The following is a 25,791-nucleotide window of genomic DNA, read 5'->3' on the forward strand; positions in this document are numbered from 1 at the left end:
ATTCATGTGCCTCTTTTAATTAAAGAGGCTTTATAATAGGTTTTCATATTTAGTAGGGCTAGCACTCTTATTGTTCTAGTGCATTGAGTTTAAAGAAAAAGTCTAAGTAATAGCACTGATCATGAATGACTAGAGTTTGGGAAATAGTGTTTTGGCCCAAAGGAGCAAATCTGGAATGGAATGACTCAGGCATCTATATACCCCTTGGGGAGAATTCTCATTGATGACATAATGCATATGGCTTTTGAATATGGTTCCAAGAGATATGAGTGAGGCTAGAGATCGCTCACAGGAAGTATCACTTTTGAGGATAGCATTGTTAGCACATCAAGACAATCCCTACCCTTCATCATCCTCCTCCAAAATTACTGATGATACCGCAGTTTATTTTGGAGATTTTTGACCTGTTAAAAATACTCATTTATAAAACCATAGAAAGTTAGAAATCCTCCAAGTCTGGTGGGCTTTAATCCTCACCGGGTATCAGAAATGCTTAGAAAGGATCTCTTCCATGGCTTCTCCCCGTGCTGGGGCCCTCCCTCAGAATACTCCGTTAATCTGGGATAAGGTGTTCTGTTGTTGTTTTGTTCTATTGTTAAAGTCTTTTAATTATTATTACATGTGCAGCCAGAGTGGAGAACTGCTGACCCAGTCAGCCACCAGGTCAGGAGCAAGGCTGATTTTTCTGACATTGTAGTCCCAACACCCAGCATTGGACCTGGAACGTAGAAAGTGCTCAATAATTATATTATTACAAATAATTATTTGTTGAATAATATGTGACTCCCCCCTTTCTCAGATGGGGAAATGACTCCAGACACCAGAAGTCACTTGCCTGGGGCTCACAAGGCAGTGGGCCAACAGGGGCAGGAAGCACAGGTCTTTTCTCCCCACTGTCCTCTGTCCACATCCTCCCCTTTACTTACGGGCAGACGTGGTCAAGAGCAGGGACTGTCTTGACTTATGCGTTGTCCAGTCTTGTGACCTTGACCTTAGCTCCTCCTGCTCAGTCCAGCAAAAAGTACAGCTCAGGGGTGAGCCTGAGACTTTGTGGTACATCGTTGGATAGTTTCAACCTGTCTGCGGTGTCAGCCCACCTCGGGCAGGGCAGGCCGAGGGCAGAGCAGGGAAAGGGCACAATCAAGTGCTGTTCCCTGGCCTGCGAGTTTACAGCTGTCTCATTTTTTGACAGGAGTTTCACACCCTCAGTTCCAGCCATAAAACACATTAGAGTTTTGATTAAAATGCATAATGATGGGGCGCCTGGGTGGCTCAGTCGTTAAGCGTCTGCCTTCAGCCCAGGTCATGATCCTGGGGTCCTGGAATGGAGCCCCACATTGGGCTCCCTGCTCGGGAGCTTTATTTGAGTTAGGATGTGTGGTTTCCTGTTAGTCAACAGTAATTGCGTTTTTCCCATAACCCATATTGCTTCATTCAGTCTTGATTTAGGTAGTTCCCTGGGAAAGACTCGAATTTCAAAACCAGTGCAGTCTTAAACAAAGGTTGTGTTAAATTTGCTGGTTGGGGTTCTTCTGGCAGTGGTTTTTTGGGTTGTTTGGACCAGTCCTACTAAGAACAGGAGAAAGTGGAAAGTCAAGAAAGAAAATCAATTTGAAGGTGTGAGAGAGCTACCAGGCAGGATTTGCAGAACAAAGAATCGGGAGAGGGCAGACGGGCATGCCTGACGTTTGGCACCATTTCTCCTCTTAAAACATTGCCGGAATCGTTGCAGTTGCCACCTGAGAAGATGATTAGAGCTGTAGGCAGATGGACACGGCTGGGGAGATATTGGTGTTGAGAACCCGCCACAGAGGAGGAGCCCTCATAAACTCTCCAGGTTTTTGCTGTGGGCTCTGCTTAGGGACAAGGGTGAACCGGAGGAGACTGGCCCTCTCGGAATGGGAGGAAGCAGTATCTGATTATCTTCAGGTGACGTGGGGTTGTTTGTAGCCCCGACCTACCTGCCTGTTGGAAGCAAGAGCAAATCCTCTCAGAGGAGTCTCCCACCGCCTGTGTGGTTTCTTGTGCAACGGGTGGCTCTCAGTCAGAAATGACCAGATCTGGGGCACCTGGGTGGCTTGGTGGGTTAAGCCTCTGCTTTCGGCTCAGGTCATGATCCTAGAGTCCTAGGATCGAGCCCCACATCGGGCTCTCTGCACAGTGGAGAGCCTGCTTCCTCCTCTCTCTCTCTCTGCCTGCTTCTCTGCCTACTTGTGATCTCTGTCAAATAAATAAATAAAATCTTTAAAAAAAAAAAAAAAGAAATGACCAGATCTTTGAGAGGTAAAACTTAACCGAAAAAACCGAAAACCAAGGGGAGATACAGACAACAGGAACAGACAAAATAAAATCATCTGACTTGGATTTTCTTTTTTTTAAGATTTTATTTATTTATTTGACAGACAGAGATCACAAGTAGGCAGAGAGGCAGGCAGGTGCCGGGGGAGGCAGCCTCTCTGCTGAGCAGGGAGCCCGATGCGGGGCTCGATCCCAGTACCCTGAGACCATGACCTGAGCCAAAGGCAGAGGCTTAACCCACTGAGCCACCCAGCCGTCCCCCCCCCGCCCCAACTAGGATTTCAAGAGAACTGTGAGTAGGATGTTTAAGAAAATAAATGTGCTGTACCTTTCCTTGTTCATCGTGGCCAGCCCAGGTCCGAGGCTGCCTCTGACTCCTGCCAGGGTGTTCTGGGTCTGACTGGTGAGCAGGTGCGTCCTCCCGTGTCCTCAGCTGTATCTGCATGGTTGTGGCATCTTTGCTCTGTCCCATCCTGGACAGCGTTGAGGTTGGGACAGGAGAGGAGCTGAAATGATGACCACAGGCTCTTCGACCTGAGAGCTAAAAGAGCGCCTGATGCTGTGTTTGGATCTTACTGTGCTTTTTATCCTTGGGAGACGTGGACAATGTGATTGGGTTAGGCAGCGTAAACACTCAGGGAGGTAATTTTATACCATAAGGGTGGTGTTAAATATTTAACATAAACATCATTTCAGTAAATGTGAATTCTTGAAAAATACTTTAAAATTTTAAATTTACTATAGTCAATGTGATTTTTAAAAAAGTGTAGACTTCTTTGTTTTAAAACTTACATGGCTACTACTTACTCATCTGTTTTTGCGTATCAGATCTGCTTAAATTTTTACTTGAAATACACCTGTTGAGTGCTTACCACATGCAAGGCAGTGGGCCCGTGACAAGGCTACAGACGTCAGTAAGAGCTGGCCTTTACAGAGAGAGAGCCGAGATGGGGAGCCGAGCCTGAAACCAAAATGTCAGAAAGGAGGTGCGAATTTTTGGTTTTATTTATTTTTATTTTTTTGCATTTGCAGTGGGCTAGGCTAGGAGATGTCATCTTCTGTTCTGGTTCTTCCCTTTCGCACTTCTTTGAGCTGGTTCATTTTCTTCCTGTTGGCTTTTCAGTGCTTAAAGACCAGTGGTCTTCAGAAAGCCTTGCCTTAGCTTAACATCCTCAGTTCTTCCGGTTTTTCATGGTTTATCTCTAATTAGTGTCCCTTTTGAGGCCCTTCCTTTTACTGAGCTCGGACATGACCCATTAGCAATGTAAAAATTTAAATTCTGGAACGGGGTTGATCATAGAACAATGTTGGCCCCGGCCGCAAACGAAACCCTTTATACCAAACGGAAACACACCACACCTTGGAGCCCGTGTGCCTACAGACAGAGCATGTCCCAAGGGCCTCGCCTTCTCTTGCCGGCTGGCGTTTCCCACGGGGCAGCGTCGGGGTCCGGTGTGTAAACACTTCCCTTCCTGGGAAGAGGGAAAATGCTCCCCTCAGTTTGTGTCACTACATAAAATGGAGCTGTAAGCGACATACGGAATCAGATGAAGCATCTCCAGCAGGAGAGCAGCCCTGGAAGGAGGACCAGCGAGTCCCCTCCCCAGAGCAAAGAGTGATGTTCCTCCGAGTATCCGAGTCTGTGGCTGCCGAGGCCGCGCTGCCGTGACTCACACAGATGGGTCATGGCTCACCGTGTGTTTATCGGGCGCATTGGGCCGATCCTTAGGCTGTGCGTAGAAGCCACGGTTTTCTACATGGGGAGCTCAGTCCCAAGGAGACAGCGCACAGGCACCTTCAGTTCGGCATGTCTGACACTGGCCCCACTGTTGCTAAATTTATGACCATTGGTTGTTGTTGATTTTTTAAGATTTTATCTATTTATAAAAGAGAGACACAGTGAGAGAGGGGAACACAAGCAGGGGGAGTGGCAGAGAGAGAAGCAGGCTTCCTGCCAAGCAGGGAGCCCGATGTGGGGCTCGATCCCAGGACCCTGGGATCACGATCTGAGCCGAAGGCAGATGCTTAACGACTGAGCCATCCAGGTGCCTCTTGACCAATACGTTTTTGAGAAAAATGACAAGACAGTTGAATGGGAAAAAAGAGCTTTTTGACAAATGCCGAGACAAATGAATATCCACAAAAAAAGAATGAAGTTGAACCTCTACCTCACTCCTGGTGCAGAAGTTAACTCATAATAGATTATGCACTTCAGTGTAAGATCTGGAACTTTAAAACTCTTGAAGGAGAAAATAGGAGAGAATCTTCATGGCTTGGTGTCAGGCAGTGGTTTCTTAGAAATGACACCAAAACACAAATGATAAAAGAAAAAATAGATAAATTGGATTTCATCAAAATTAAAGGCTTGTTTGCCAGGTGCATGCACCTTATACTGTTGAGAAGTTGGGAAGACAGCTCACAGCATGGGAGGAAATATTTGCAAATCCTATCTCCAGTAAGGGACTTAGATCTAGAACATATAAAGAATACTTAAGACTTAATAATAAAAAGACAATCCAACTTAAAAATGGGCAAGTGATTTCAAGGGACGCTTCTTCAAAGATATACAGATGGCCAGGAAGCATCTGGAAAGGTGATTAGCCTCCTTGGACATGAGGAAATGCAAACCAGAGCCACAGTGGGACACCACCTCACCACCCACTAGGAGAGCTAGAATAAAAACACTAGTATCAGGGGTTGGTGAGGACACACATCACTGTCACACACTGAGTAAGTGGCTACGTGGGTAAGTCCCCTACTGGAACACTAACCCGTTGCTGGGGAGAACATAAAAGGGTGCCACAGCTCTGGAAAACAGTCCGGCAAGTCTTCAAATCCTGAACACACAGAGTTACCGTATGTCTAAGCATTTCCACTCCTAGGCATATACCCAAGAGAAAGTAAAACACAGGTTTACACAAAACTCATATGTGATGTTAATTGCAGCATTATTCCTAACAGCCAAACAGCAGTGACAGCCCAGATGTCTGTGCACCGTGAATGCCGACAAGGTGTGGTATAGCCACGCACTGGAATATTACCCACAACAAAACGGAGGGAAGTACCAGTCCTGGCACAGTGTAGATGAACTTTGAGCTCACGATGCTGAGTAAATGAGACCAGTCACAGAAGACCACATATTGTGTGACTCCACGTATTTGAAATGTCCAGAAAGGGCAAATTCATAGAGACAGAGGTAGATTTGTAGTTGCTTGGGGTGCATGGGGGTGGGAATGGGAGTGGCTGTTAATAGGTTTCTTTGGGGGATGATGAAAACTTTCTTTTTTTTTTTTTTTTTTTTAAGAAAAGAGAGCGCATGAGTTCTCTCACACAGGGAGGGACAGGGAGAGAGGGAGACAATCTTAAGCAGGCTCCACACTCAGCACAGAGTCCAACGCGGGGCTCCATCTGTTGAGCCTGAGATCATGACCTGAGCTGAAATCAAGAGTTAGGCACTTAACCAACTGAGCCACAATTTTTTTTTAAGTGACCTACCCCCAACATGGGGCTGGAACTCACAACCCCAAGATCAAGAGGCCCACATTATACCAATGAAGCCAGCCAGGCGCCCCGGAGACGTTCTAAATGTAAAGTGCAGCGATGGTCACACCACGCATGCTATGAATATGCTAAAAAATCATGAATTGTGTACTTCAAATGGATGAATATCATGGGATAAAAATTTGTTTCTCAATAAATCTGTTTTTTAACTGAACTCACTGTTTTCCTTCCTATTCTCTGTGAGGTGTCCACTGGCGTCCACAGTGGAGACCTGGAGACTTCCTGGAGTCGTCTAGTTCCCTCCCGCCACATCCAGGCAGGCATGTTGTCATTTTTCTCCTCCTTGAAATCTCTTTTGTCTATCCCCTTCTCCCAAGCATGATACTGAATTAAGTCAGGTCTTCATCATTATTAAAACACTCTAATTGCATTCCATTTTTGTTGTTTACCTCTTAAAAAATCTCTCTGTACTTTGTTAAATTGGTAATAATCAAATCTGAGTTAACTTTCTCTTCCTAAGTCTCATTAGGGTATTTCTCTGTCTTTCTGGATGAAGTCATGACTCCTTAGCATAGTATGTAAAGTCTTGTGTGAACTGGCCTCTCTGGCTCTTCAGCTTAATTTCCTCTATTCTCCTTATGAGGAATCTACCCTCACGTGTTCTTTGCATATGATATTCCTCCTGATTGTAATGCCAGGTTTCAAGTGACGGACAGCCCCATGTGGCTGGTGGCTACCATGTTGGACAGCATAGACTGTAGAACTTCCACGTTGTGTCATAAGCACTTAGTAAATACTTGCTGAATGAGTGAATGTAATCGTAGCTGTTACGGTGACAGGCATTCACCCAGCTTCTGCTTTTGTGTTCCCTGGGTCATGAGGCTGCATAGCGGACTCCCCAGTCAGCCCTAGCTATCTCTTCCTTCTTCTTGTTACACTTAGCTGGTATTTACTTCTCCGAAATTTCTGCTGATAAGAAGTTCAAGTTCTACATCATCCAAAACAGCATGCATATTATTAGACTCTGGGTGTCATTTCCTCAAAATCTGTTCCACCTTGGGTTAAACACTTGGCTCACTTAACCCTTGTGTAACAGTCAGCGGTCTCCAGCTTGTTGGTGCCCCTTACAGTTGCTGACTCCAGACCGTGTGACCAGGACAGAACCCGGGCTTTATCAGCTCTCTCTCTGATACATACGTTTCAGGTTGTGCAGCCCTAATCAATGGTGTCAGCATCTGCCATGGAGTTCAGCAGTTGGCACGGGAGCTGGCTGAAAGGATTAGTCATTGAATGTATGTTGAATTAAGACTTTTTAAACTTTTTTGGAGGACAGTGTTTTCTGTCACTGCGTGTGTGATCAAATAAATTTTAATCATATCTGTAATTTTTTCTTTTTCCAAAGCTTTTATTTATTTGAGAGAGAGAGAGAGGGAGGAGCATGCATTAGTGTGGGGAGGGGCAGAGAGAGAGGATCTCAAGCAGACTCCAGGCTAAGCACGGAGCCCACCTTGGGGCTCAATCCCATGACCTTGAAATCATGACCTGAGCCAAAATCAGGAGTTAGACACTTAACCCACTGAGCTACCCAGTGCCCCGAAATTGTTTCTTAATTGCTCTTAAGGCACCTCTTTTTTTTGAATCATAAAAACATTTAATCACTGTGGAAAATTTAAAGAATATGGGTAAGCAATGAGAGTAGAGGACAGGTGCTCATTAGAGCACATTGTCCAGAGATAGTCACTGTGGCTTTCTGCTCTGTGTCCTTTTCTATGGCCACACATTTTTTAAAAATGTATATATTGCAGATTTGTACTATGCACACAGCTTTGTCACTGTTATTTGCCAATATGCTGTGTTTAATGACTTATTTGTGTCATTAAGTATTCCAGAGCTTACCTTTTCTCAGCATTTTATCATGAACATTTTCAGACTCAGAGAAATTGAACTGCCTAGTAAACACCTACATACCTGCCACTATTTTACATTATCTGCTGTGTCATTTTTCTGTCCATGTAGTTTTCTTTCTATCCTTCCATCAACTCCTCTGTTTTGTGTGTGTGTGTCGGGGGGCTGTTTGTTTGTTTGTTTGTTTGATAGGAGTTTAACTTTTTGTCAGCTGCGGAGTGTCTCACTGACTGGAGGTGTCTAGGTCATTTAACCACGCGGCCACCCAGTCGTTGGTAGGCAGGTTTTTTCCATTTACATGATCCTTGTTTTCTCACCGTTGACTTTGAGATTTTGTTACACGTTCTACATAGAAGTCATTTATCAGATCTGCAGTCTGCAGTGTCTCCTCCCAGTGCGTAGCTTGCCTTTTCGTTTTCTTTCTTTTTTTTTTTTTTTTAAGATTTTATTTATTTATTTGACAGCGGGCATGCGAGCGCAGACAAGAGCAGGGGAAGGGAGAACCAAACTCCCTGCTGAAGAGGGAGCCGACGCGGGCTCAGTCCCAAGACCCTGGAATCATGACCTGAGCCAAAGGCAGACGCTTAACTGACTGAGCTACCCAGGCACCCTGTCCTTTCATTTACTTAGTGATGTACATATATTTTTAATTCTGATGAAGTCCAGTTTACCAATGTTGTCTTTTTTTTCTTTTTTAAGATTTTATTTTTTTTATTTGACAGAGATCGCAAGTAGGCAGAGAAGCAGGTGGGGGTGGTGGGGGAGCAGGCTCCCCGTCAAGCAGAGGCCTGATGCAGGGCTCCATCTCAGGACCCTGAGAGTATGATCTGAGCCGAAGGGAGAGGCTAAACCCACTGAGCCACCCGGGCGCCCCAGTGTTGTCTTTTATAGATCATTCTTTGCCTGTGCCCAAATCAGGGAGATTTTCTCCTGTGTTTGCTTCTAGAAGGTTGATACTTTTAATTCTCACACTTAGCCTATGATCCCTATTAAGTTAATTCTTGTGTATGGTGTGAGGTAAGGGCCTAAGTTCACATTTTTGCCTGTGGATTTCCAATTGTTTCAGTGCTGTTTGTAGAAAAAGACATGCTTTTCCCCATGAGTTTTCCTAGCATCTATACTGAAAATCATTTGACTCTCTACTCATTCATTTTTAACTTGGTACGGAATAGAATAAATCTCATTTCTGTTTAACTGTGTTTTGCCTCTGTTCTGATGGCTTCATTTATACCATGTGTTTTGGAAACAGCTTATTTTCTACGGTAGATCTCATCTTCGTTGTGATGATGGGTGGCAGAGGCATGGGGAATGGTAAAGAGTTGGGAAAATACGGTCGAGGGACCCTGTTCTTGCCCCTTCTCCCTGTCACTGAGGTTGGTTATTTGCCTAGGAGCATGAGTGACAATTACCTACTTGGGGAAGTGTTCACAGGAATAGTGATGGAGTAAATGCTTTAATTGTGGGGGAAACAAACATCCTCTGGCATGTATCAGGATACCAGCAAAGTTCAGAAAACTTCCTTAAGACTAAAAGTTACTTTTTTCCAGTGCTCTCTTTTGAAGTCTGCTTTCTTTGGGGAGCAATTACAGTTTGTGAAAATATGACAAAATGTGAACTTTGAGTTAGAAGTGTAGTTTGGGGGGCGCCTGGGTGGCTCAGTGGGTTAAGCCGCTGCCTTCGGCTCAGGTCATGATCCCAGGTCCTGGGTTCGAGCCCCACGTCGGGCTCTCTGCTCAGCGGGGAGCCTGCTTCCTCCTCTCTCTCTGCCTGCCTCTCTGCCTACTTGTGATTTCTCTCTGTCAAATAAATAAATAAAATCTTAAAAAAAAAAAAAAAGAAGTGTAGTTTGGCAAGAAGTTCTGAACTCTATTTCCTAATTAATGTCTTTGGTAATAATGATAGCAGTACTGGTATTAAGGAGTACTGCTCACGGGCCAGGCACTTTTCTAACCACTTCACGTACATTGTCTCTAATCTCTGCAGTCACCCTTGAGGGTAGGTACTACTGTCTCTCTCTCTCCTTTTTCTGAATTTTATTTTATTTTTTTCAGGGATCCAAAATTCTACTGTCTCTCTCTTTATGCGTGAGGAGTCTGAGGCACAAGAAGACAAGACACTTGTGCCTTTAGCAGGAAAGCTGGGGCCCCACCGCATATCCTAAGCTTGTACTGTTCACAAATTCATGGCTGTGGAGTTCCAGAGACTTCCAGAGACTGTTTGATCCGCAGTCCAAGCCTTCAGTTTATACTACATATTTCCCATCTTCGTTATTGCATTCATTTTTTTAACCACTTGTAAATATAATTGTTTGCCCAGATGTAACTCTCTTGGCATTTCTGGTGGGGCTGGCATAGCTATCAGGCTTCTCACTGAGAGTTTCAGGCTTTCAGTGAAGAAGCTGGAAGGAAAGGGTCATGTAGATGTTTGGACTCACAACTGAGTTTCTTCTGTCGCTTGTTTCTTTTCTAAAAGACCAGGTCGTGGCCTCCTGCACATATTAATTGGCAGGTGGGCTCATCCTTTGTATAGTAAAGGTCCGGAAATGGGGGCTGTTACTCTACGGTCACCCATGGCATCTGCTCAGTGTCCATTGGTCAGGGTACATGACTATGATCTGGGGAGGACAAAGGGTTAGGGCAGGGGGTTCCTGGGAGTGGGAATGGGAGTTAAGTGGTTGCCCGTGGAAGATGGGAGAAGGGAGCTGGGCCTTGATTCAGGGGAGCTAGGGGCTAGGCCTGGCTCTGCCTGAACTTGCTGCTGATATTGGAGAGTCGCCCCCTCTGCTAAGCCTCATCGCTACCACGTATCTGCTTATGAAGGACGGGGATCAAACTGCCTGATGCCCTTCCGCTTCCACAGCCTGAGGGTCTAGGGGGACTTTCTGACTCAGGAGGACAGACTGATTCAGGCTGCTGGACGTCCAAAATTAGGGGAGAACCAAGTCATGTGAGCCGTAAACATAAATGTCTCCTTTTCTTGGTTGGTCTCATTAGGGAGACGTGATTCTGATGTAAGTAAACTCCAAGCCCTGCTTGCTCACTGGGGTCTCTGGCCGTACTCCTGAGTAGGGCTGGAGGCCTGGCTTATGTTCCTCCCTCCTCGCCTTTCCCAAACAGACGGACTATAGACTCTTCCCTTCTGTCGTCGAGCATGGTGGACAGTGCAGAGCTTGCCTTTGACCAGATTCGCTTAACTGCCTGGATCCGTGGTTTCCTCTTAAAATAGGGATAGTAATCCCCGGCTTGGTCACCTTGCTGGATGGTTCTTTGACCGTAGAAGACAGTGTCTGAGAAACGCTTTCAGAGCGCTCTGTAAGTGTTAGCTCTCATGAAGGTCTGATAGCAAGAGTACACATGCTCACTGTGTAAGGGTTTCAGTGTGTGGCACCTCGAAGAGGTTAGCACTTCATCTTAGACCGAGGAAAAGAAGCAAGGGTTCCCATCTATCGTCGGGGAACCAAACTGCAGTCGTGGGCACCGGCACTGTGGCCCCTCGCCTGCTCTGTGCCAGGCAGTCAGGACACTGGGCCAAGCTGGACCCGGGTTTCTTGGGAGGTACCAATTCTAGTCCCATCAAGGCAGACAGGAATTATTAGGCTCTTCTGGGCAAGGTCAGTAAATTATTACAATTAATAAAATCTGCATATTTGTTAGATTTTAAAGGCTTCCTAAAATTAGTTCTTTGAAGGCAAGAAGCTGTAAAATAAACTGAACAGAAACACTCCCGTAACAATCATAGCAAGTGTTCCCATTTATACTGCACGGGACTCCTGGACATGATCAGCACAGCAGCCCGAGAGGCGGCTATATGTTATTCTCATTTTAGAAGTGAGGAAACTAAGGCTGGGGAGACAACTTGTCCAGCGCCACCCAGTTTGTTATCGGCCCACCTGGGCCTGGGGTGGGGGGGTGGAGAAGAACTAGCTTTTGTGGAACTTTTACTAACTGCAAATTGCATTCACGTGTACGATCTCATTTAACCGTGTGATGGCCTTCCGAACCGGCACAGGCCTGCTTCACAGATGAGGCAGCCGAAGGTCAGCAGGGTTAAAAAATCGGGGTAGCAGCTCGGTGGACGGAGCTGGTATTTCACGGCAGCTATGCGAGTTTCCAGCTCGGTACTACTGCGCTCCGTGGCCTCTCGGGTCGTGGATGCCTTCATTCACTCAACACGCATTTGTTAGATGCCTGGTGATGTCCTAGGCCTTTCACTTTCCCTAGCTTGCCCTTCTCGTTTCCCCAGGACCTCTGAGGTGTCGCCTGTCCTGTTAGTGCTGTTGGAACAGTCTGTTCAGGGTGTACCCTTATGTGTATGTTGGGAGAGCATATATAAAATGGCGTTACCGTTTTTATAAAAATCATTCCTGTTCATCGTAAAAATCAAGTGATACAGAAAAGTACAAAAAAATACAGTACAAATGACCAAGGATGCCAGTTCCCTAGAGATAAGTGTTATTAGCATTTTGCTGACATGCTTCCAGACATCTCTATGCTCACATCCATGCACACATAAAAGCATAATAGTAACAGAACAGCTGTTCCGTAGCAGCTCTGGCCTGAGCAGCTCCATGGTTCTCACCAAAACCCTTTGAGATGAAAATGCTACCCCATTTTGCTCAGAAGGAAACTGATGTTTCAGAACAAAGAAGTAATTTAATTTGCCCAAGGTCAAGTCGTGGCAAGCTCTCTGAATCTAAAGGCTGAGCCAGTGACCACGGGGCGGGGTTGTATGTATGTGGTCTTGCGTCCCTGAGAATATACTGTACTAGAGGGTCTTTTCTATAATGTGCTTTTTTGTTTGATTTGTGGAAGTGTTTGTTACACAATAATTCATACTTTGTAACAATTCTCTGTAATGTTTTTATTCCACAGTATTAACCGTAGGTCTGTGTTTGCAGTGACTCTGTATTTTTTTTTTCTTATTTTTCTAAACCAAGTGAGCCACCCAGGCACCCAGTATTTTTTTTCTTATTTTTCTTAAAAGATTTTATTTATTTATTTCAGAGAGAGTGAGAGCACGAGCAGGGGGAGGGGGAAAGGGAGAATCTTGAGCAGGGGCTCCATCTCATGACCCTGAGATCATGACCTGAGATGAAACCAAGAGTTGGCACTCAACGGACTGAGCCCCCCAGGCGCCCCATACTGATTCCTTGTATATACTGTATTTTATTTGACCAATCCCTGGTGATAGATAATGAGTTTATTGCTATTTTAAGTCATACAAAAGTCAACATCTTTGTGCCCTTTGGTTTTAACTTGTTCTGTGGTGGTTACAAGTCTGGTAGCCTATGTTTTTTGTTTTTTTTTTTTAAAGATTTTATTTATTTATTTGACAGACAGAGATCACAAGTAGGCAGAGAGGCAGGCAGAGAGAGAGAGGAAGGGAAGCAGGCTCCCTGCTGAGCAGAGAGCCCGACGCGGGGCTCGATCCCAGGACCCCGGGATCATGACCTGAGCCGAAGGCAGCGGCTTTAACCCACTGAGCCACCCAGGCGCCCCTGGTAGCCTATGTTTGAGTATGATAAGCTCTGCCATCTTTGAACTGTGTGATCTTGGGCAAATTATTTCACCTTTCTGTTCCTCAGTCTCCCCATCTGTAAAATGGGAAAAATAAGAGAACCTGACTCCATGCTGCCCCCCCAGGGTCAAGTTAATTGATGCAACGTGCAGAGCAGAGTCGGGGACATCCTAACTGTTCAGTGAGTGCTGACGCTTGCTTATGGGGCGCTGGTCGCTGGAGGTGGTAGGAGTATTTCAACTAAGGTGCCATGGATCGCTGCTGGGGAGGTGTCTGTGGATCCCTTCCAAGGAAGAAGGGGCACCTTGACAGGGTGACTCTTTCGTCCTGTGATGCCAGCGTGAAAGTTTGTTTTTTTCCAGGAACAACCAGTGCCCTCAGGGCAAAAGGGGGCTTCTGTGCCCAATTGCCTTTTCAGACCGTCCTCTTTCTTTTTCAGTTTTAACCTAGAAGTTGCTTGCCATCTTGACAGCAATTTGATGCCTTTAGAAATGCCAGCTTGGGGCGCCTGGGTGGCTCAGTGGGTTAGGCCGCTGCCTTCGGCTCAGGTCATGATCTCAGGGTCCTGGGATCGAGTCCCGCATCGGGCTCTCAGCTCAGCAGGGAGCCTGCTTCCGTCTCTCTCTCTCTGCCTGCCTCTCCGTCTACTTGTGATCTCTCTCTCTCTCTCAAATAAATAAATAAATAAAATCTTAAAAAAAAAAATTAAAAAAAAAAATTTAGAAATACCAGCTTGTTTTTTTAGCAGCATGACCTGGGTTATTTTCACTAGAAGGGTTGATCTGAACCACCCCGTTCATCATCCCTGGAAATGAGAAGTCGATCCAGCTTCGTTTAAAGATCCGTGTTGATTTCTCATCTCTCGTCCCATGATGGCTGTCCCGGAAAATGACAGTACTTGGGTGGCACACCTGGGCAGTGGGTGTAGCTGTTTGCCATGGGAGGGACTGGCTTCGGGGTCTGGGCCGCTGGCCTCGTGGGGAGCTGAGGGCGTCCAGATGCCAGAGCCCCGTACCTGGTGGAGGCACGCCAGCTGGGGAGCCCAGCCCAAGAGGACACATTAATGAGAGAGAGGAGAACCTCCGACTGAGGGGATGGACGCTTTTGAGGGAGAGAGTGCAGCGTTAGCAACTTCTGTCTCTCCTGCCGTCCCTGTAGGAGCAAGTGTGGGGTTTCTCTGCCTCGGCACGGCTGATATTTTGGGCCGGCTAATTCTTTATTGTGGAGGACTGTGCTGCACTTAGTAGGGTGTTGGCAGCATGCCTGGCCTCTACCCAGCAGGGGCCGTAGCATTCCCCCGTCCCCAGTTGTGACAGCTGACGGTGTCTCCACACAGTGCCAGATGGTCCCTGGGCCATTCAGATGGCCCCAGTTGAGGCCCCCGGTGGTAGAGCAGTCCACGGGTCTCCGACTTCAATGTGCGTCCGTCCGAGTCCCCCGGCGAGCTTGCTGAGACACAGACTGCTGCGTTGCATCCTCCTTCCTGAAGTCTCTGATTCTTAGTCTGGGAGGGGCTGAGAACGTTCCTCTCTGACGGGCTCAGGCTCGCAGGTGGGTGATGCCCGACTGCTGGGGGAGGCGCCTGCTTTTGAGAGGCACGGGTTTAAAGGACAAGCGCCTCCATTGGAAACCAGGAGACTCCGTTCTGACTCCATCCGTGACAGTAACTGTGGAGCCATGGGGACGGTGCTGTTTTTCTCTTTCTGTGGTCCGAAGGGGGCCGGCATTTTTCTTAGAGTCACCGATGCCACTTAATGAAATCTAAGAAGCCCTTCAAGTTCCACGTTCTCTTCATAGAGTACAGTGGTTCTCAAAGTTTGGTTCCGCCAGAGCCTGTGTCCCTTTTGCTCTCCTTTTTCTTTTTTTATGCTGTATTTTCTGTGGGGTCCGAGGGAGGTAGCATCATAGGAGAGTGAATGGTTTGAGAAAGAGGCATGGAACACAATCTGGTGCCTGTATTGTTTCGTGCTCTCGGAAATATATTTTTAAAGAAGAACTACAGTTCCAGATGTCGTCAGCTTCCTGGCAAATCCCAGCTCAGCATTAGGGCTGCATGGGAAGGTCCTAATCACTTTCTCCCGATACCTATTAATTTAACAGCAGGGCTATAGGCTGGGCGCCAGAGCTTTTTGTAAGAAGGAATATAAACACCATTGCAAGACTTATGCAAATGAAACGTTTTTGGAAACTAAGAAGCAGTGCTATTTTGGAGGAGGAAAAACACCACCTTGTACATTTTAGTCGGGAATCAGAAATAGAGAAAGCCTGATTATCAGAAATAAAATGTGAGAAAGAAGAACTAGCTTTTTGAGGGAACAAAATTTAAAGCAGGACTTCTCAAATTACAGCTGAGGCTTATATTCATGCGATTTCTTCACCCTTGTATGTCTTCCCTGTAAGTCCTTCTCTAGGGAGGACATGCATTAAATGAAGGTTCTCCCTTTCAGTGCTTGTATAATTGGGAGAGAGTTGCATGGTCAGGGCGGTGTCTGGACTCTAGACCTTAGGAGCCCAAAACACAGGGCAGCCCCCCCTTCAAAGGCGGCACAGACCTCACATCTCTGTGGGCTGGTTTTAGATGTATGTATCTAGACCCCACCTTTACTTCCTACCCTCAAAATGAAACATCCACCCTGCCTTGCCAGCAGTTGCCAGAAATTCTCACATCATTCATTCACTCGGTCTCTACCATGGCCTGAATGTTTGTGTCCCACCATAATTCACTTGTTAGGATCCTAAACCCCAGCGTGATGGTGTGAGGAGGGGGACTTATCTGAAAGAGACCCCGTGGAGCTCCCTGGCCCCTTCCGTGTGCAGATACAAAGAAGTTGCGACCTGGAAGAGGGCACTTTCCTGACCGTGCTGGTACCCTGATCTTGGCCTTCCCGCCTGCAGAACTGTGAGAGATTCATGACTCTTTACAGACCCCCCAGTTTGTCACACCGTAGCTGAGCGGACTAAGGCAGTGTCCATCTTCCAAAGGCTCCCACTGGACTGGTCTCGGAAATTCCCTTCCTCACTTAGCTTCTGGGAAGACACTTCACGTGCCAAAGCCTTTGGGATGCACTCCTTCCTGCAGCTCTTTACAACATTTAATTAATTAATTAGTTTGTTCGTTCCCATTCCCTACCCTCTGTGGAAAATACAGATATGAACAAGACGTTCTCTGATCTGCTCGATTTTTCCTTTGACTTCGCATTATTGTGCCAGTTAGTGTGGGTTCGGTGTGCACGTGTCTCTGTAGTGGGTTTGGTTTGTGACTTCCAAGCACTATTACATGGGAAGGAAAGGGATGATAGGCTGGGTTTGTGAAGTTGGGGGATTAGAGTTAATTATGGTAAGTGCTTCAGAATAGCCAGATCTGGGGGAGGGGAGGGGTTTGTGAATCAGCACCGATGAATCAGACGGTCCCTTTTTTGTCTTGAGAGACCCACAAGTGTGATAGTTGGAGAGAATTCAGAGAAGCACTGAAAGCTGGAAGTTCTGGAAAATAGCACCATCGCCACCACCTCCACCCCCTCCCATTTCAGGATGATTTGAATTAAGAAAACGAGGCAGTGATTTAGAATTGACTTCAGTCATTTGAAGGATTTTCGCAAAATAAGAGGATGTAAATGGGAAAAAAGCAAAAATGGGCCAGATAGGAAAGAATTTCTTAATTACCTGTTCATGGGGATGGATGATACGCTATGGTGAGATATTATAGGAAAATTACCTACAGCTTGTACAAAGGCAGAAAGATTATAGTGTGCTCTTTTGGTACACTCGAGAGCATCATTTAGCAAGCCCACCTAAGGGACACCTAACCTTTTTTGTTGTTTTTAAAGATTTTTAAAGATTTTAAATACACCCACTTGATTTTGGGTGTATTTTGATCTCTTAGAAGAAACTACCTCCAAAATTTTAAAGAAAGAAAAAGTTATATATGTACGAAAATAAGGGTAAACACAATGAAGGGATGGAATATGGCTGTAAAGATGAAAATTTTTTAAAAATTCTAAAAAAGGGATTGATAAGTTGGTTGGAAAAAGAAAGAAGATTAAAAAAGGGGGAAAGAATGTGCTCAGGCTGGAGACTAGACTAAAGCCCTGTGCTAGATTTAGGGGGTATATATATATATATATATATATATATATATGGGTTTTTTTTTGTTTTTTGTTTTTTTTTAATTTGACAGGCAGAGATCACAAGTAGGCAGCGAGGCAGGCAGAGAGAGAGAAAGGTTAGGAAGCAGGCTCCCCACCAAGCTGAGCGCCTGATGGGGGGCTCAATCCCAGGACCCTGGGATCATGACCTGAGCCGAAGGCAGAGGCTTTAACCCTGAGCCACACAGGCGCCCCACACCTAATGTTTTTGGAGAAGACTTCGTTTTGTAAAGTTAGATGCTAATCTGTAGAAGATGAATGAGTTACACGTGATTTCTGTCTGCTAGAGAGCTAAATGATTGTGTTTAGTAGAAAAGATAACTACAAAGGTACGGTCATTGCTTGTGGGACATGAGCCAGTTTTCGATCTTGGCAAGAGTACCGCAACATTCTCTTTTTGCCGTTGACTCCGTGTGTTTCTCGTGTCACCTTTGAACCAGCTTTGTCATCCGACTGTTCCCTCATCATGACTTAGATCAGTCCTTGCCACAAGCATACTATATTTCTGTATGACCGCTAGGTTTTTAGCTTTTGAAAATTACACTTTGACAGAATGAACACATGAGGAGATAAGCATCTCGGTTAGGTAGCTAGACTGTTGCCTGAAGTGGGCTTTGACTTATCTGACTGTGAGGTCCTTTTAGCCCTGAATTCCCACGGTTGCATGTGTTTTTAAACTCTCTTGGTCACTTGGATAGTCGGTTGCATTTGTGGCTCATCTAATTATGTGACCTGGATAAACACTTAAAATTCCTGCCTTGTTAAGACCTCAGTGGCACCAAGTGGAAAAGGGTGATTTCCTGTGTTGTCGATGATAATAGGATCATTTACTTATCTAGCACATGTAATTTACGAAACCCTGGCACACTGACTGTTGTATTTGGCCGTCGCAGTTTCTTTGTGAGGGAGGAGCACAGGAGTTTTTACCCACGCTGCGCAGACGAGTGGGCTGAGACTCTGATAGGTGAGGTGACTTGCTGTGCAGCTAAGGGCTGGAGCTCAGACCGCAGCTCAGCTCTTCATGCTTCAAGCTCACGAGCTGCTGCACACCGGGACCAGGATGCGAGAGGATCTTGATAAGAGCAGTGAGCCGAGGTGGGAAAGAAGACCAGCGAGAACAGGGTCACTAGAAAATCCTTTGTCCCAGCTGCAGACGCCTTCATAATGGCTTACCAACACCGACTCTCCCTGAGCTTTCTGAGGCCCTGTGCTCTGCTCCCAGCTTTCTGAAAGGCTTCAGGTGTGTCTCTCTCTCTTGCCCCTCCTTGACTCTCAGCAGTTGTGTGGCGCTGGACCTACTGGCAGGGGCCCAGTAGGGACCTGATGGAATATGTGAATTTGCCGTGCATGCTTTTATCTCTGCGATTCTCCCTGGTTCCTGGTATGATTTTCTTGGAAAAGTTCTATCTGGGTGACATTAGAGCAGATGCACTTGTTTGTTCAAAAGGATAATCTGCACTTTATCTGATGGCTGCCCCAGAAAGAGCATGCAGACTTCATCCAGGTCCGCCTTTTTATGAAATTCTCTTCATCTGCAGACCGCTGGCTCATGAATCCAACCCGTATTCACGGAGCGATTCCGGGCGCTGGCCCTAACGTAGAGCGCTAGAGATGGGACAAGGTCCTTGCTCACATGGCGCTAACACTTCTTTGGCATATGATCTTCGTGGGTGCTTAGTATTTCTGTTGAAGTGTTTTCCATCTTTGCTTTGTTACTAACCCAAGAACCACATGAAACCATGTGATTGTGAGAAAGACTATCTTGTTTTCTGCTCTTGCGTCCTGCACCCCAGAGTCCAGACCCTGTCCGCTCTTACCTGCACTGCTGCGGCAGCTTCTGACTGGTCTCCCCACTTCCACGTTCCTTCTAAAAACAAAAATCTGTCATGTTACTCTCTTGTCTCACACTCCACAGTGGCTTCCGCGGCTGCTAAAGCTCTGCGGACCTCTCTGTCCTCCTCTGTCCTCCTCTCCAACTCCTCTGTTCCTCACTCTTCTGTTCCTTACTCTTCCGTTCCAGCTGCGCTGCATGGGAGGGAGAAAGCCAAGCTTGTTTCCTCCCACCTCAGCTCATTCTTCCGCCTGCAGTAATCCTTCCTTGAGGTTTGCACAACTGTCTCCTGTTGTCACTCAAATCTCACCAGAACTGTCACCCCCTGAGGGGGTCTTTCTTGTCACCTCGGCTAAATTCAGTAACTCCCATCACTCTGTGGCCCTTTGCCCTCTTTTCTAATCTCTTTTTTTTTTTTTTAAGATTTTATTTATTTGACAGACAGATCACAAGTAGGCAGAGAGGCAGGCAGAGAGAGAGGAGGAAGCAGGCTCCCTGCTGAGCAGGGAGCCCGATATGGGGCTCTATCCCACGACCCTGGGATCATGACCTGGGCAGAAGGCAGAGGCTTAACCCACTGAGCCACCCAGGTGCCCCTCTAATCTCTTTATTCATTCGTGATCTGCCCTCCCCACTTCCGCCAGCTCTGGGAGACTGAGGACTTCCGTGTACCCACTGTTCTCTCTGCAGCCCCTGGAGTAGCGCTAGCATCATGGCCCTCCAGCTGTTGGTTTAGTGAGTGCAAAGCTAACCCTCCAGTAACCGACACAGATATCTAGACAGTGCTGATCTGCTGAGAGAGACTGCTGCAGACGGAATACAGAAATCAGTACCAGTGACCCCTCCTGTTGAGTAGTGGTAGACTGAAAAATATAGTCGTGTTTCCTTTGTAGTAGAATGACTTTGAGGGGTAGCTCTTCACTTAAATAGAATTCTCAAAATAGAGGTGAGGGATGGCTTTATTTAAAACTTTAATTTTAAAAAAAGCAACTTTTTTTTAAAGCTAAATGTCACTGTAGAAGTTCACTTGAATTATGTAACTTGGGGGGAGAGTTAGTTTGGCGTGTAGGACTCACATTTCTTAACTGAAGAAGGGATTTTTGTTGTTGTTTTTAAATTTTTGGAAAGGTTAATTCAACTGCAGTAAAAGCACATTCAGTGAATTCAACAAGTGTTTGACCAAAGGCCTACTGTGTGCCTAAGAATGTTAGCTTTCCCAGCTTGTCAGGGGCCTGGAAACATCTCCTGTGTTTGGGTTCAGCATCCCCACGTTTGTTTCCCTGGAGGCTCCTCAGGCAGCCCACTGTGGCCAGTCACGGCAGGAGGAGAGCGGGGCCCATCAGGAGGCCTTTATTCTTACAATGAGACTAGAAAAAGGGGGGTGTGTCCAGCTTAAAGAGGATGAATGTGATGATGAGCCCCACCCCTGCCCACAGGGCTGCCTGTCCTGGAAGCCAGGCATTCTCTGGGCTGCCCTTGCTAGAGGCAGAGGAAAGCCTGGCCGCCCCATCTTTGGCCCCTTCAGTCCTCCTTCAACGGGAACCCTCTACATTTATCAGCTTTATGTCCCATGTAAGGAACATTCAAAAAAAAAAAAAAAGAGTCCCATGGCAGAAACAGGCTTTGTCTGAGTCTTGAGTCATTGGCAGATGACCTGGGATGACCTTTTGTTTTCTAACATTCTCTGGTCACAGAAGTGCCTTCCTGGCCTATTCAGGTAGGCGTGGAGCTGTCAGGAGGCACGGACCCTCACTGTGGCCCTCTTCCTGGCACTTTGGCGCTGTCTGATCAAATGGAGTGCCTAGCCTTTGAAGCCCACTCAATCCCGGGTCTGGCCTTGTGTCAACCCGAGATCCTATGCCTTCCTCCCTGCAGCAGCTGACGCACCCTTGCAGCCCTTACAGACGCGTGCCTGGCCATGACATTCAGGCACTAGAGTGGACCAGCTAGGTGGAAGTACCCCAGATGGTCACTGTGGCCCAGCTTTGTCACAGAGCCACAGGCTGCCTGACAGTCTGTGGGATAAGCGCTCTGCTGGAGGCAACCTGAAGCTGTTGGGTCATTGGTGTTGGGACCCAAGAGGGCACAGGGCTGGCAAACACTGGCATTAAGCTCACCTGGCTCCACGTCATTGCTCTGCGACTTGACACCAGTGTGACCTTGGGCAAGTTACTTAACTTCTTTGGCCTCTATCTCCTTATTAGTAAGTTGGGGGATCTCATGAAATTTTGTCTGCCGTGCATTTGGTTCTGGGATTCGGAGACTTTTCACCAACTCTGCTTGAACTCGGACTTATGAATTGCCCTGAAAGGTATAACCAGCATTCCAAGAGGAGATTGTTGTGTTACTGATGGAAAACAGGCATGAAGTCCTGAGGTCTCCATCCCCCAGGCCTCGGCCACACTGGACCCGCCACGTGGCCAGGCTGAAGCACATCTGGCCGGCGCCCGCGGCGGCCGACGACTAAGAGCTAAGAGCGCTGCTGCTTCTCCCCACGCCTTGCAGATAATGCCAACATCGTGGCTCTGGCCGTGAGACCAGCCAGCACCTCTCTCAGTCAGAAGTGGTTGTTGAGCATCTGCTGTTTACTAGCCCCATCCTTGAGGCTGGGAAGGACTGGTAAGAGAATGCCCTGAAGCTCCTTTCCCTCTGGAAGCTCGTGTCTGGTTGCGCACCAGCTGCCCCTCCCCCCGTGCACCTGCGGCGGTGCCCAGGTTGTTAGTAAATAGCGACATCATATCGTTGTGTTTGCTGTGGAGGACTTGTTCTTCTGAGCCTTGGGTAGTCTCTGCTGCTTTTTTAAACTTAGGATTTTGGACAGTGATTTTATACAGATCTCCATACATGGGGGGGGTATCTGCACACACACACACACACACACACACCCCTCCTGTCCTGAGAATCCTGGACAGAAATACCTTGACCCCCACCCAAAAACTAAATGAGCTGCCAGCGAGCAGACAGAATGCAGCACTGAGGAGGGCGGCCTCGCCGTAGAGGAGATTGTCCGGCTCTCGGCGCTCTCCGGGAGAGGCGGCCTCGTGAACCGGTAACGACGATGGAGAACGTTCCGTAATTTGAGCCACTCGACAAGGAGCTCTCACAGCTCCGCAGGTGCTGCCCTGTGGGGTCCCGACTGCCATCCTGTGAGAGGGGCACGGCCGGCATCTGCCTTCCTCCCGCTGTGCATGCAGGGAGTGGGGCGTGGGCCGCTCAAGTCACCTCTGGTGATCACAGAGTCAGGAAGTGGCAGATCTGGGACGTAAACTCGGTTATTTAATGACTCCGAATCTCTTGGGTTTTCTGTTATATCATGATTCTGCCAAGAAGCTGCTGTCACTGAAGGGTCCCAGGCAGAGGCTTGTCAGGAATATTGGGCAAGGCATTCTGGATCCGCTCAGTTGATGATTGCCGTGTGGTTCGAGGGATCTCAGGATTCCCCCCAAAATCATTCTCACCGATCAGTCGGGCATTACCGCTTCATTTCTTTGAGTCAGGCTCTGGACTCTGGCTGCTCTTCAAGGTAGAGAGAATGTGGGAAGGGGGCATAGTCATCCCAGAGCACCTTTGTGGTGTGGATACCTGCGCTCCCATCACTGTCCTCCCTAACGGAAGGCAGAGGCGAAAGGTGGTTCCTGCTGCAGACCTTTACCGAATGACTCCTCTCTCTCCGGCTCTGTGCCAGGCTCTGGGAATGCACGGCCCTGCCCGACGGGCCTCAGGGATGTGTGCGGCCAGCAGAGTGCTATGCGGTGGGTCGGTGGCAGTAGAGAGAGAGCTGACTGGCCTGGGGGTGTGTAGGCCCCTGGGGGCAGAACATGTGTGAGAGGACACAGGTCACACAGGAAACAAGGAATCATCTGCCGAGTTGCCTCATGGACCAAAAGAAGGTGGCCCTGGCACATTTTGGGAACTGGGACTGTCTTCCTGAATTTGGGGGTTTGTGGACAGTTTTGAAGGAAGGAAGAGTTGGAGAAGTAAGACGTTCTTTGTGAGGCTGAGGCATTTTTGCATAATCCCATGGGTACTGAAGAACTGATGCGGGGTTAGAAGGGGCAGTGGCATCAGAATCAGATTTAAGAGGAGAACAGAATGAGGAAGACCAGTTCTAAGGCACAAGGCCACAAAAGAAGTGCGGAGGGCCTGGGGGTGGGAGGGGCTGGGCTCAAAGAAACCTTCCGGAGGTGGAATCAGAATTAGGGGCTGATTGTATCTGTGTCGTGAGGGAGAGCAAGTCAAGAGTGACTCACGGGTTTTTATTTGAGATCTGTCTGCCTTATTTTATAGACTTGCGCTCTAAATGCTGAACATCTCCTTAATGGCAAGTTGCAGAACACAGCTGAATCTTGCCAGCTCAGGCTTTACAAACTGGTAAACTTTTTTTTTTTTTTTTTTGGCTGACATCTTTTCCTTTTTCTTCTGTTCTGAAATTATTATAGTAATTTTTGTACCTCAAGGAATTGAAAAGAGTCTGGTACATACTAGACACTCAATAAATGAGTAATTAAGTCAATGAGATCATTCATCACAGTTGACCTACAAGGTCATGCTGTTCACGGTAAAGTGGTAGCCCAGAACGTGACCTCTGTGATTCTGAAGCGGGCTGTGCATTTGTGGCTGGGCAAATGTTTGGGAGTGGAACTCTGAAGAATTGTCAGTAGAATGCAGCCTGATATCACTCTAAACTGTTCACTGACCGACTGGCCATACCTGGTGGGGACAGCTGCAGCCACGGAAGATGAGGTCATCGGTCAGGTTGCAGGGAGCTGGCGGCATTCCTGGAGGCCTTTGCCTCCCACGTCCCAACCTCTGAATTTCTGGTTTGGGGGCAGAGGGGTACATATATGTGATTCACCCGGGACCCCAGGCGAGTCCCAGGGTTCGACTTAATTTCTCTGGGCTCCTCCAGCTCCCCGCCTGGAGCCTAAGCAGACACTGCATTAATCAGACTTGCTGGAATGATCACATGGTTTTCTAGCTGCCTCCCCTGTTAGCTGCCGCTTGTCAGCAGCTGGCGGAGCTGGAGGCTGCGGGCCCCCGTCTGCAGAAAGCCTTTTACTTCAGAATATTGGGGGTGTGGAGACCCCGCCCCTTTTCTGCACTTTGCACCATCTGCCTGACTAAATGGTTGTCCCCCGAACCCAAAAGGCTACCAGACAGTCTAAGGAAATTGTCTCTGACTAGGTCATGTTTGCATTTGAGGAATTCAGGTACGTCCCGGCTCCCTACATCAGCCTGCCGCTGGGTTTTGTTCTCGTTGGTTTTTGCTGTGTAATGACAGCTTAGGCTCTGGCTGGTTCTCACCCAAAAAAAGCGTTCTTTTCGGCCTTCGGTGCGGTTGATCCCGGCTGTGGGGGTGGGAGGCAGAGAGGTGGTGCAGGTCGGGGGGTGTACTGCATGCTCAAGTGCAGGGTGGGTAATTGGTTTGCTGGGTTGATCGGGGGCACATCGGCAGAGGACCCCACCTTGTGCCTCCCTGGAGCTGCCGAGCTGCCGAGCTGCCGTGGATGGTTGGAGTTATGAATGCAGAGCAGCAGCTGTTTATCCAGGATGAGTCTCTTGCTATCTTTTGTTTTTCTTCCTTTGTCAAACTCATGGAGTCTTCGGCTCTTTTAAAATGCTAATCGTAGCAGTGAAGGTGAAAAATTCTGCAAGTCTGCCTGCTTACTTGAGATTTGATTTGGCCTCTGACTGTTCCCTCATTGTTAGTAGTAATCTCGTGCCTGGCCGGTTTCGGGAAGTGCCCTGATGGTGTTTTGTTAGCAGGGTCCTTCTCTGCTTTTGTAAGCTCTCCAGCTGCTGTAATTATCAATGCTCCAAATTAGTCTTTTGTGAATCTTATTCCTTCTCTCTCCTCCATCTCCTCTCCGAGTGTGAATGTGGGAAGGGATGTTCCAACAGAGATAGTTTCTAAGAAATGAAAATAAAGGAGGCGGAATGGGAGGGTTATCTGATCATCCATGTGCAGGTTTCCACCTTTTGGAACATGGAAGAGAGTGTGTTTGTGTGTGTCTGCTCCTGACATCCAGCAGCCTCTCATTTCTCAAATGGAATTTTGGTAGATTTTAGAACAGAGTGTAAATAGTATATCGATGGGCAGGGGGCGGGTGTGTGGGGAACCTCAGCTCTGTCTCTACAGGCTTCTTCTTTTTTTTTTGTTCCCTCTGAAGGACGTTGCTGCAATAGACATCAACATGATAATAGAATAAGCAGCTTTCACTATTTGTAAGAGGAAATTAGAGACCTTTTAATCAAAATCAAGGGAGTGGATGAGAGGATCCCCAGATTTGCATGAAGAAAAGCAGGGCTGGAAAGATTGTCCCCCGCCCTTTCTGTAAACTTGGAGCTCTGGATCTAGGAACTTATCCTTTGTTTAACAGAGTGTCTCTGCATGATTTCTAATGCACTGGGTTGTGAAAAGGACATTCTTTCCGTGTGGTAGCGTACTCTATTGACATGGGCCTGTGCCCTCGCACAGTGACCAGCACTTACTGTTTTACCGTAGCTCCATTAGATAACTAACAAGAATTTGTTTTAAGCGTGACATGTTAGGGTAGATAGGTCCATGGAGAGTGAGTCAGGAGTCCCGGGTTC

At 47.3% G+C, this 25,791-nt stretch overlaps 1 protein-coding gene across 2 annotated transcripts in view; it reads left to right on the forward strand.

Annotated features, from left to right (window-relative positions):
- EVL (Enah/Vasp-like) overlaps nucleotides 1-25,791 on the forward strand; it is a 143,667-nt gene that overhangs the window by 13,932 nt on the left and 103,944 nt on the right. Inside the window, exon 1 of one of the 2 annotated variants that reach the window (XM_047735530.1) lies at nucleotides 24,218-24,407. The exons of the other annotated variant lie outside the window; for it this stretch is intronic. Within the exon in view, the coding sequence (XP_047591486.1) occupies nucleotides 24,385-24,407 (23 nt within the window). The 5' untranslated portion in view covers nucleotides 24,218-24,384. Of the gene's footprint in view, nucleotides 1-24,217; nucleotides 24,408-25,791 lie in introns of those variants that run through there. 2 annotated transcript variants of the gene reach the window in all.

The sequence above is a fragment of the Lutra lutra genome, chromosome 7, assembly GCF_902655055.1.
Source record: "Lutra lutra chromosome 7, mLutLut1.2, whole genome shotgun sequence".
Lineage (NCBI taxonomy): Eukaryota > Metazoa > Chordata > Mammalia > Carnivora > Mustelidae > Lutra > Lutra lutra.